The sequence below is a fragment of the Apus apus genome, chromosome 2 (genome assembly GCF_020740795.1).
Source record: "Apus apus isolate bApuApu2 chromosome 2, bApuApu2.pri.cur, whole genome shotgun sequence".
Lineage (NCBI taxonomy): Eukaryota > Metazoa > Chordata > Aves > Apodiformes > Apodidae > Apus > Apus apus.
The window spans coordinates 119,626,836-119,639,849 of NC_067283.1; the positions used below are offsets into that span (position 1 = coordinate 119,626,836).

Sequence of the window (13,014 nt, forward strand, 5' to 3'; positions counted from 1 at the left end):
AAATAATGTTAATGGTCAGATTATCTTTAGCCACATGTTTCTCTTAAACAGGGAGAAGTGAGAATTGTAGAAAATCCTTTGGTCCTGTGATCCATGGGTTCAAAAAAAATCTTCTTCTTACATTGAACTTTGCCAGGACCTGTATTTATGGCCTCGACCTTAAATTATTGTAAATTCTCTCTAATGCTTGTAACTGGAAGCTTCACAGATTTATTTTTTTTTTCCCATGTTCTCAACGTAGCCAGGAAGAAAATAAGTTTCAAAGCTGTGAAGGAAACTGCCAACAAAAAAATACCCCTTTTCCTCCCCCACAGTCTCTACCGAATGAATAAATATTATGTCTTTACCTGGCAGTGTCTGGAACATTTCAGTTGTGCTGTCAGTAATGGATTTTAAGAGGCTAAAGTTACTACTTTTTTTCCCTTACAAAAGAGTGAAATAAATGTCTACTGGGGAAAACTCATTAGACATACTTTAAAAGCTTCATCTTTTCTAGTCAAGCCTTGAATCCTGTAGTCCTTTGCCATGTCTTAAATGGAAAATTTAACAAAAAGTGCACTTGAGGTTCTTTATACTCACATTAGGTAAAGTTCATAAGCAGACTATAAGGAATTGGAAATGGATTGATGTAAATAATAGCACTTTTGTCTATTACCTGTGGTTGGAGAACTGGACAGGAGTGTATATGTATATATATCCATATATTGTTGACTCACCTTTCTGCTTCATGTTCTCAATTTTATACATAAGACACCAGAAGCAAGTGAGGGTAAACATCTGTGAAATCACATAGGAAATTGGTGTCTGAAGTGCAGCACAACAAAATCTCTTGCCTCTCAGGTTCAGCTCTGCTGTTCAGTGGTGGAAGCTCTGCTTTAGTTTTAAAATGAAACACAACAGATGTTGACTGTTTCTAGATATTTTCCAATGTAAATTAACATTTTAGATTTCATTGAAGTTGTTTTAAAGTAGAGGTAGAAAACTTGTAATTAAAGAAACATCCAAACAAGATACTTTATCCTCAGATTTAACTGAACTCTCATTCTGATTTAACTTTAAGCATATATTTAAGATCTCAAGCTAAAGCAGATGTGAATAATTACTACTTGGGAAGATCAAGACTTTAGAGCAGCTTCTATCCCTACTAACAAGGTTCTCTGTTGAGTAGGAGCAGTTTGAGTCAAATCCTGAAGTCTGAAGAGTGAAAGTGTAGAGGTTGTCTGGAACCAGCCTCAGAGGTAGTTCACCAGCAGAATGCCTCCCTGTTCCCACTGTTCTTCTCCCTGCGTCAGTACTTCTCCAAACCCTCTCCACTGATTCTGGCAGTAGTTAATCAGACCCTTCAGTAAGCCATTTCCACTCCTAAGCTGTCAAAAAGCAAGCAAAAAGCAGAGACTTTCTGCTGATTGGTGAGCTGAACCCTGGCTGTGAGGTCCCCAATGGGTTCCAGGGTCAGCATAAGGCAGGGGTTGGGCCTGCACAGTCATGAACAGCAGTATGGAGTTGGAGGGGAAAGGAGATGCAAGATTTCCCTCTTTGCAAGCTACAAACTTGTCAGTTCAGCCTCTTGTTTAGCTTCACCCTCAGGCTGAAATCAAAGAATATGTCAAGCCAGCATCCATGCACTGTTCCATCATTTGCACCAGCACAAGTGTCAGTTCAGCCACTTGGTAAACTTTCAAACCAAAACAGACACATCTGAAAAACAACAATTTTCTTTTCTAGTGTTTATTAGAAGTAGGTTAGCTCTCTGACCTTTTTCACTTGTTTCGGCAGAAGGGAGGAGGCGTGAGAGGGGAAACAGGAACAGGGAGCCAGCTCCAGGTTGTCTTCACTGAGGCAAGAGAGAATCCAAAAGACATCTCTCCCCAGGAAGGACATAGACTGCCTTCCTGCTTCTGAAACCCTTTAAAAACACAGTACACTTGTTATAGAAGTAAATTTTACTGCTTGCTTAAAATATAAATCCGGTTTAATGTAAATCTTCAGTAGGGTCCTGAATTACAGTATTACTTAAACACAGTGCAGAGAGATTCCTACTCAGGCTCTGAGTAGTGAATTGGACTCCAAATTCATTGAGAAGCTTCATGGGCTTCCGAGTTTGCAGCTGCACCTTCTGCCACATCTAAATCTCTGCATATGGTTGGTGTCCCACATTAAAGCAACAATTTGGTACTGTGACAAAAGAAGTAACCTGAGTCGTCCTTTTATGTACTTCGATTGCTGAAGTTTCTTGTTTAAATAAAGCTAAATCCCATTTAACTTAAAAAGTATCAAAATATTTCAGGAAAAGTATGCTTAGTATCCATTGTGTTCTCCTTAAGACTTCCCTGGAAATCTGCTTTGCTAGTGCAGGTGATCTGATTGGCATATAAAAAATTGAAGCAGAGACAATCATGTCAGATGTAACAGCTTACTTCTGTAAACCGTCTACACAGAATTGATCTGGCACAGTTGGGCACAAGTTGTCCACATTGTATTCTATCTTAATGTATTGGGGAGCTTGACTAAGGTAACCTCAAGAGGATGTCTTTAATCTATCTTCTGTACAATGAAGGCACAGGCTGTGCCTGAACGTTTCCCTGGCTCGAGAAATTACACAAAATCTTTCAGTTTGCCATCCTATGCTGCATATGTCATGTTCTCTCCCCTCAAAATTTAGTATGCAGCACGAACGTGAAAGTAAGTGAATAAATATGTTACGTGTAGGGCCATAACTTGAAGCACATCTCTACTCCAGACAAATAAGAGATTAGTTTTGCAGGCACAACTGAGCAGACTTTCTGTGCAGGTACCTAAAGCCAAGGAGCTCAATGGGGGCTGCGGTAAAAAAGGGATTAAAAAGAAGCAGTTGTATGCATCTAGGTCTTCCACTGTCATTTAACCTAGGCTAGCTAGTTTACCTTTATCATTTAATGACTACATAAGCTGCAGTCCTTTCTTTGACAGCAACATAAGCATAGCTGTTGTAGATTAAAAGTCTGAATAAATAAATTAGTTTTACTTCATAGTTTGAGTGATACAAAACTTGGTCAGAGAGCTTTCTACCAAAAAATACTCCACTCTCTCTGAGCTCCCACACAATGGCTGACTCATGAAGCATCTCTGTTGAACACAATTCTTATTCCAACTAGATAAAAGTAGTGGCTCATGTTCTCTGTCTATGATCCTTCAGATACAGGACTATAGGGATGATGATTCTGCAATAAATCTGGAATTTCACTTGCTCATAGATAAATTTCTGAGTCCTCAAAACCTAGCAAACAGAGAGAGAATGAAAGAAAGAGGGAGAAACAGCATTAACTCCAAGTGTCCTAATTAGTTTAAATCAAACAATTATTTCTAAAAGGTTTTGTATTAATTAGTAATTTAGATGAATGTTTGTGAACAATTTGTCCTGTCACTAAGTGGATATGATATTTTTCAGTACCAGATATTTTGTGGCTGGATTAAATCAGTGCAAAGTTCCCAGGGGACATAAAAGTGCAGAGCCAATTTTTAATTTTCCCATATTAGCTCATTTAAAACTTACCCCAACATTTGCAAAGAAGAAGAAACTACATTTCACTTCTAACTATGCTGTAACACACCCATCATGCAGCTCCAGAGCTCTGCTGTGATCATTTCCCTGTGCATGCTTTTCCTTTCTTGATAGAACTTGCTATCACCAGCAAGATTTCAGGCTGTTAAAATTGATTAAAGATGATGACAGGATACTTGTTAAAGTTGTTTTTTTTCTCTCTCTCCTACCTATGGTATGTGACTTCAAAAGCCTTCTGAATGATGAGTCATATAGCTTTGATTGAATAAACCTGGCCTCAAGCTGATCATAAATGTATTAATGAACAGTGGGAGTTGAAAATAATACACTTATATAGGGGGAATATAAGGTGGAAATCTCTGCTTTGCTTGCCTTTATTTGTTTGATTAAATAATGTGTGTAGGCAGTATGCACATCTGAAAAACAGGCAGTTTCTTAAAAAAAATACACAAACAAAAAAAACCAAACAACAAAAGAAAGGCTATACAGAACTATACAGGATATTTTTTGCAGTGTTCGAGCAAATACTATATAAATACTCTCACAATTTCAAAATGTGAAATATTTAAGTATCCAAAATTACTCCTTGAATATTCTTCCTTATAAGTCCTGAGTTATCACTGTTCTGTGGTGTTGATTTATGCCACTTTCCTTGCCATCTTTCACAGATGTGACTACGTAGGGCTGTGTAAGTACTGATGCCTCTGAGGCACAGCCAGGTATTACAGGAAAACAGTCTTGTGACTCAGTAGTTGCTGCCTTTACCTCAAGTATCCCTAAGCCAATATTCATTTCCCCTAATGCCAAGACACTGCCAGAGGTGGTGCTTCACTTCAGATTAAATATGCACTTGAGATAGTTTATTCATTAAAGTTAATTTTTCCCACAATCCTTGTGGTATTCAAAATTAGAAATTTCCCTTTTTTCTCTTACTTTCAGCTTAAGAAGCCATCCTTTGCATTTTTCCTTAATGCCTTCTTTTTGTGACATTGTGCCCATCTAATATCAATGATTTAACTCTAGAAGTGGTTGCATTTCACTGGTATGTGAAAGTATCTCTGCATTGGTTTCAATATGACCTGTAGACTCAAAAAAGGTATAGATATATCACTATTCTAGAGAGGCTGGCATTAAGAAAAGGCATCTGAAAGGAACCTACTGGGTTCAGCAATAATTTAATAGACATTTAACCTCTAAGGTTTAGCAAGTTCTGTCTCCACATAACATATAAGACTCAAAATGCTTCCTCACACCACAGAGTATACAATCCTTGGTGCAAAAGTCCAAATGCAAGAAAGTATACATGGGGAAAAATCCACAAAGATTATCATGAGTGTCCTTGCAGAAGGACGAATATGTTACAGGAAAATGTGATTTTTAAGTAGTGCCTCATATAGGCTATTAAAAAAACCACCCTCAAACCCCTCCTTTTTTATTGATTCAACCTGTATGGAAAATTCCTTCTCCATGCCAGATATGGTGAGGGTTGTGCTGCTGAGCATGAGCCAGAGAGGACTGAATGTGGCTGGTAAAAGAGGTAGGGCAGGAATTGCCGAGTGTGGGCGGTAAGAGTGAGCAGACACAGCAGGACCGTCAGGGTAGTGTACAGGACATGGGGCAGGAGAGGCTGAATGGCAGGTGAGGTCATGAAACAAGTTAGGTAAGGTGCCATTGGAGGGAAATGAACCCTGAATATCAGTTTAAACCTGATGTTCAGACCCTAACCACTCCTCCATTAACTGCAAATGTCTGCCAGAATGCATGGCACCTTCCCCTGCCTGTTGTCCCTTCACACAAAGGACAACCATGCAGGACTGGAGACAGTTTCTCAGCTAGCTCAAAGGAGAGATCTTCTTAATGGATACAACAGTTAAGCCTCGCATAGAAACCCAAGCAGGTGTTAGTGTGATGCCACATAATAGAATATTGTTGTTGTGGGTTTTTTTTAACCTTGAAGGTACATACATATACGTTTATGTAAATCACGTTCAGAAAGTAGTACAATATTTTTCAGGAAGAAACAATCAGAATGAAGAATATGTGATTGCCGTCCTGTGCAATCGTAATGTGATCCTTTTATATACTTGCAATACTGAACAGTGTGGATGCATATCAGTTTCTAGGGGCACCTCAGTTTTAGTAGAAAGGACAGACATTTGGGGGGTTTCTGGTAACAGTTGCTATAGAATAAAAGCTTGGTTTGCATAAAACAGAAAACATAGGAAGAATGAGGCATGTGACAGCAAGAATAAAAGGATTGCTTATGTTGTTTAGGCTGTGCTGGATAGCTGAGTTTTATCCCTGCTCTCAGCAACTTAAACATTTTTTGACACAGAATCACTAATTTCTCATGTGTTTTCCTTTCACCTTGCATTCTAAGTTTTTGTCTTAAGGCCTTGTGGTCTGATTTGCAAAAGTGCTGAATGCTCAGCCATAGGGAGCTGGACACGGAGCTTATAAAATACTGTAGAACCCCAATTGTTCAGAAAAATTAAGTCTTAAGCATCTCAAGTTGGATGCCTATAGTGAATGAATACTTCTGAATGTAATCACTTCATGTATCAGAACATCATTTGCATTCTGAGAGCTGTATCATTCCCTTATAACATAAAATAAATTAGTGTTTGTGCAGCTTTTAGACATTGCAATGATGACCATTTTAGAAAACCTCATGAGGAAATTAATATTGTGCCTTCAGAGCAGAGTCTGAATGACCAAGAAAAAGTATGGAGTTAGCTGTTCATAAAATGTATTAAGGAAGGCAGGGTCTCTGAAAAAAAAGATACCTATGATGATTTAATTAACATTTGCATTATATTGCACATCCACAAAAGAGAAAAATTAAGATGGCATATATAACCAGAACCCTGATGTTTCCTAATTACTCTTACTTGCTTTTGCTGTCTTTTGCTCAGAGTTTTTTGCCTGCATGGTTTCAGAGTGGTCATTGGTCCAGTTGTCACTAATGCCTATGGGACAGAATGAGGCAGTTAACAGATCTGGCTTGGCCTGGCAGATCAGGAACCTTTACTGTTATTGTAATGAGAAATTTCATTCCTAGAGAGATAGGATTCCTCCTTCTTGAAGAGCAGAAATCTCCTGAATATTCTGAGATCTGCTGTTTATAAGCAGCTGGGCTTGTATTAAGTGTTCATTAATTTTGAACACTGCACCTGATGTTCTGAGGACATATGTTGGAAAATCAGCAGCTTATGATGAGTTACTACTAAGTCAACAAATGTGATAAAATGGGATATCCTCTTTTAATTTATTTTATTTTTAAATTGTCTTTTAAATTTATTTTAATTTATTTTATTATTATTACTTTATTTTAAGTCTTATTAGAGTTCCAGACTTTATACTGCTCACAGCTCTGTCTATTTTATAATAATCCAGCCTTCAGTTACCATGCTGCCCTTCTCTGCAACCCAGAGAAAATAGCCCAGGAGTGTTACTCTAAGTTTATTTATTTATTAAGCCATAGCAATCTCCAAACAGCCTGTTTGTCATACAGAAGTGACTCTATGCATGTGGGGGTAATCAAAGTGGAGGTAATCAAAGTGGGGAAAAATTCACTCCTCTGCACCTGAACCTTTCATTGCACATCACAGGGAGGGGAAGGAAGACAGGAACATAACCTAAAACTGCCCAAGAAAGCCAAGCTGACACCCACTCGTGTGATGGAAATGGGATCCAGAATATTTCAGATTAGGGTGTTGAGCTTTACTGAGTATATTGAAGGAAAACAATAGCATATGAGCCTCACCTGGTCATGGCTAATTAGACTTGCAAAGGCACTTAGCATCAGTTCCCCATCATGAAAGCTGGGTATAAGGGTATAAATGTAAATAAAAGCACATAAATGCTGCTCATTGTATTGTTCAGGTGTATGTAGCTCCAGAGTGCCTAAGTGGGCACTGAGCCTGTTGAACAGAAATGCTTCTGAGGTGCACTGCTCAGACAGTTAATGGGATATAGTTTACAGTTGTACAAAGGTAAACAGTGCACCTGTAAGGAGATAGTGCTAGTCAATCATGCTGACAACTAAAATGCAAAGATGGTTTAAGACAGACAAATTAATTTCCTATTCATGCTGTGGGTGGAGTATGGGTTCAGTCTTGCACTAGGGCAGAACACCAGGGAAACCAGAAGAGATATGAATGTGTTCATCTGTTAAAGGTGTATTGTAGGATTGGGTCTGTGGCAGTAGGGGCTGGAGAAGTCATGAACTATTTTTAATGTAATTAAAGCACCTTTTACTGAAAGACTCTCAAGAGATCAGATTTACCCTAAACTAGTTTGTGGGTTTGTTGGTTTGGGGTGGGGTTTTTTACATCAAAATTATCAAATTAATAGCTCTTCTGTTTGGTTTGCTGGGGGTTTTTTTGTTGTGGGGTTTTTTGTTTGTTTGATTTATTATTTTTTCTTTGTGTGTCTTCATAATATTTAAATATTATTTATATGTTTATTAATTATATAATTTATTTTTATTATATTTTGTTATTTCAATTATTTTACTTCTGGAATTTCCTTTAAAAGAGCTAAATCATGATTTATGAATGACTCATGGTTGCCCCCCAAACAGTGTTTAAGTCAGCATTTTGGACTTAATTGCTATCAGTAGGATAGTGTAAAACTTTAAAGAATAAATGTGTTTTAATGGTATGTATTTAGAACAGCAACAACTATTGAATTTGTAATTTCCTAAGGTTCTTAGGGGACTTCTACAGGGAGAACTTCTCTGAACTCTCTGTGCTTGGCTGTTCCCAGAAGTACAATGCTTATTGATATCAGGTTTTTGTTATTGATCTGCTCAGTATAAAGTCCTTTCATCTTCACATTTTATTTTTCTGTCTTTTTGCTTTTATCCTGCTCTGTGTTTAGTACACGGTGTGGACTGCCCTGTGGGTCACCTGGAATGTTTTCATTATCTGCTTCTATTTGGAAGTAGGCGGACTTTCAAAGGTAGGTCATTTATCCTTCTTCAGGTTTACAGGAGGGAGTTTTAACAGAAAGACTTTCAAATTTTAAAAGGCTGGAACTATAGAAGAAAACCTGGGTTGTTTAAACATAGAATTTGACCTTTGGAGTTCCCTTCCAGTGAGAACTCCAGTGTTTGAACTTGTCTCTGATACTAAATAGTCATTGGTTTGAAGTATATAAATGCAATTAATCTGAATTACAGTTGCGAAGTACTGCTGGGGTAGAGAGAGGAAGGTTATATTCAGTGGAAAATTTGAGGTTCTTTTTGATTGTTGAAAAATTAATAATGTCATTTTGATTGAATTTTCAAGTGTGTATGAAAAATATATCTGAATTTCTAAGACTGCTTTAAAAGCAGCTGAAGAAAATTACTAAGAAGGCTAATGTAATAACTTGTTGAACGAATTGGTCTCACAGTGAGGATGTTAATTCTTTAAAAAAAAGAGCAAATGGCAAAGGATGACTTTTTGAATCTGAATAAAACTCCCCTTTAGGTGACACTCTGTGCTCTAGGTCACTGATTCCTTATTCAAACCTCTGATTAGAGCAGAAATGTTTGCTGGAAGTATTGAGATACATGTTGTGTTTGTACCAGGTAGCACTTGCATTACTGTAAATTATATTTAGTATTGTATCTACAGGGAGTTGCATACAGCATCTGCTGGGTTTTATCCTCCTGTTGGACATAGGTGATGTTCATCTTTGTTAAGCACATTAATTCTTAAATTATTCCACGCCGGCAGCGAGGGAAGCAAGCAGTCCAGAATCAATGTGATTGATAAAGCAAGCTCCTATTTATTGAATACACAGTGTTACTTTTATACCCTTTTCCAAACCTACTTGTAGTGAATTCACTGGACGGTAACTACTTGGTAGTGATTTCACTGGACGGTAACTACTTGGTAGTGATTTCACTGGATGGTAACTACTTGCAGTGATTTTACTGGATAGTAACACACATCTGAGTTCCAGGGTTCTTCCTTGTTTTCTATTATTCTACTTCTCTACCTTGTCCTTGAGTTAGTTTAAGCTAGCAGAGAGATTGTTTATACTTGTTTTAGGCTAAAATAAGAGATTGCTTGTACAGCTGCTATTTGTGTTACACTCTCAAGGCCTCTCAAGGAGATAGCAAGGGCCCATGGCCCTGCTGCTCAAGCCATTCTTCAACAATTCCAGGCACAATATGCCCATAGCACATGCTGATCCTGATATTATCAATAAATGTCCCCATTACTGGTTGTAGATTTAGTGATATGAAGTACATCACTGTAAATTCATGCAGTGATTTTAGGGAATTGTGAACTCCACTCAGTTCAGATGGAAACATTTGTAAGCTCCATGCTTTTTTGGGTTTGGCATTAAAACTCCTAGGTTTTGGCTGACAACAACCAGAAAACTGGTAAAACTAATAAGAAAGAAAATTTAATTTACTCAGTAAAAATTCCATTAAAATTAAATTTTTCAGTGATAGATTCCTTTGGTGATAAAATTCCATAATGTAAATCTACAACAGTTTATTTTTCCTCCAAATATGATGTAGTTCACCAGAAGTCATAGGCTTGATGAGGAAATTAGTGCACTTGATAATCACAATAAATTATTGTATTAGTATGTTCTGACTTAAAAATTTATTAGATCAATTAAAGAGAAACACATGGAAGTGGCAAATGCCCTAAGTAATTGTTAATTTTTATTATATACAGAGTTTGCATTCTTTCAATCATTTGGGTGATGGCTGTTTCTAATGCCTATTATATTTTTATAGATAATTAGTGGTTTTTATATAAGTGCTTAGGAAGTGAAACTTATAATTTAACCCCTGAATTTCTGTAAAGTTGAGTTTTCTTTCAATTGATTGCAGAGGATTCTCATCATATCCTTGGTGTATGGGGATTATAAACCAACAGGTATGAATGGAAATCTATCTTCCAGATTCACCACAGTGTTTCACTTTTAGGTCTTTTGAACAATCATGACAAATCCAAATGCAGAGAAACAGTAGCACAAGCATTACTCAACAGTTGAGAAAAATCTTTTGCCAGTACATATTTTGGTGGATCTCAGAATTTTTGTGGAATTTTAATCTTGTGGTTTATAATTACAACATGTGAAAAGTAGTTTCTCAGAAACATGGTAGATGAAAAGTTACCTCCATGGAAATTAACTGCCCTTATATGGATTACATCAAAGGCACCAATATCAGAACCAACCTAGTAATGATAGAATAAAGAATTTTGTTCAGCAAACCATGGAATTTGGGGTCCATTTATTGCTGTTTCTGGAAACTGTGCTACAGTTGAGGTGGTTGTGAAGGGACTGATGTCTTTTGGCAACATATGCATAAAATCCGAGGTATTTACAAATTGATGGGTATTTGACATTGACTTTCTAAGGACCCACATTTTACTCAATATGCCAGCTTAAATATTTCATCTTTCCATGCATGTGGTTCTGTGTTGTCAGGCATGATAAGTGCTGTTATCAAGGTATGTTAGTGTGGCTGGCAAATCAAACACCATCAGAAGCTTTTCAAGGATGGCTGTTTTCTCAGCATTGGAATCCTGACAGCGAATATTCACCTCTTTCCTTGCTATTTTTCTGTTTTTCCATTAAAAAAAAAAAAGGTTTTGTTTCTGAAATGAATGCAGATTGATTATAATTTTAGCTTCTGTTGAAATCCTGTCATGGAAAATCATTATGCTGTCTGGCAGCTGACTGATGTCTGTTGGCTTGTTTGTTTCTAAGCACTATCATTTTAATATTTGTTTTGACAAGAATTAGTTAGGTGTTACTTGGAGTTGTGTGAATTGATTACATCTTCAATCATGAGTGCTTTCAGAAAATAAAACTTGGGGCAATATTAAATGGTAGTTTTTATTCAGTGTTTTCACATGAAGTATGCATATAATGTGGACAGACTTAAAATGTTCTAATAGAAAACCCCCACCTCAGATCTTATTCTTAGGAGGAAAAGGAGGATCTCCCTTGAATGTTTGCTCTTTAAATTTTGCCAAGAAGTTCCCCTATAGTTAAAAGAAAATTTCAATGTGTATAAGGATGTGGGTAGTCTAGGCCTGCCTGTTGCTGTTAAATTATAATGCATATTGTTCACACTTTCCTGGTAAACTGCCTTTTTTTAAATTATTTTTATTTTTTCAAGAAACAGTTTGATACTTAATGTAAAACTTCTGGATATAGCACACCAACATATTTTAACTTTTCTTGCTAAGGAATGGTGAAAACTTCTGCCACCTACCCTCCCAGTGTCAAACATAATGTAGCTTGATCCTTTACGCTCTTTCAGAAGAGAATGATGTTTCTTCACAACAATGGTATGGAAAGCCTGTATATTTTCCACTGAAAACACACTTTTAAAAATCTTTTGCCAAAAATAAGTAAGTAGATAAATCATACATACACAAATTCCCACCCAGGTTTGTTTTTCACAACCTGGAGGGCCAAACTGGTAAACCTGAGGGGAGAAAGCTGGTGCAGAGGGGTGAGACAGGAACTGAAAGACTCGATATAATGGACGTATGCTTGTTGTCTAAGAATTCACTTGGGTCTCAGTCTCTTTTCCAATTAATGCCATATTATTTTATATATAGTGGGAAAGCTTCACAGAAGACCTTTATTAGAAAGCAGCCCCCAGTAACTACAGTATGGTAACTAGGACAGTCTTCTGGGAAAAGGATGATAGGCATCCAAGTCATTTTAGCTGTGAAAGAAAAATAAACCTGGCTCTCCCACAGCTGAATGTTTTAAGTAGAAAGCTAATGAGTGAAGGTTTCCTCTCTAACTACCTCATAAACAGCTTACGAGTGTAGCTCCTTTTTCAATTATGTTACAGATGTGTGAATAAAATTTTAATGCTTTCTCAGGGCTACAGAAATTGTAATTTATCAGAAATAAAATAAATATACCCATATGACACTTTTTCTTTGTGTTGGCTTAGATTTTTTTTTTCATTTCTGATTTTAGAAGTAAAATAACTGCCAGTATGAAAAATGAAAGCTGTCTATATTTTTTTCTTTTGCCACTTTTATAAAATGAAAAGCATAATTTTTAGTGTTAACCACTCTGTATGTGAGAAACAAAGTTGCTATTATAAATTGACCTTTTAATCTTCACTGCAAGATGACACATTGCTATATCTCTATATGAGCTCATTAGTTGTTTGAATCTTATTCTGTGTCTTGAAACAAAATGTATACTAATTGCCACATTTGAGAGTACAGGCAGTTTTAAACAAAAATCTCAATGCAATAAGAGGCAAAAAACCCATAACACAGTACCAGAAGCTGTTATTTTTAGCTTTTGTGTCGTCTTAAATACAAACAAGAGAATATCTAACTTGTATTAAGCAGCCCTCCACCCTCAGCAATACATACTTTAATGCATTTCTTACTTTTAAAAGGAAACCTAATTTATTTAGTGTGCCCGAATGAGAAGCTGAGAAGCTCCCCCTGCTTCCAAAAAACCCAGCCCAA

The 13,014-nt window shown here is 36.8% G+C and overlaps 1 protein-coding gene across 2 annotated transcripts in view; it reads left to right on the top strand.

Annotated features, from left to right (window-relative positions):
* NKAIN3 (sodium/potassium transporting ATPase interacting 3) overlaps nucleotides 1-13,014 on the top strand; it is a 362,324-nt gene that overhangs the window by 178,445 nt on the left and 170,865 nt on the right. For both annotated transcript variants that reach the window (XM_051610729.1, XM_051610730.1), the window contains exon 3: nucleotides 8,426-8,506. In XM_051610729.1, coding sequence (XP_051466689.1) covers nucleotides 8,426-8,506 — 81 coding nt within the window. The remainder of the gene's footprint in view (nucleotides 1-8,425; nucleotides 8,507-13,014) is intronic.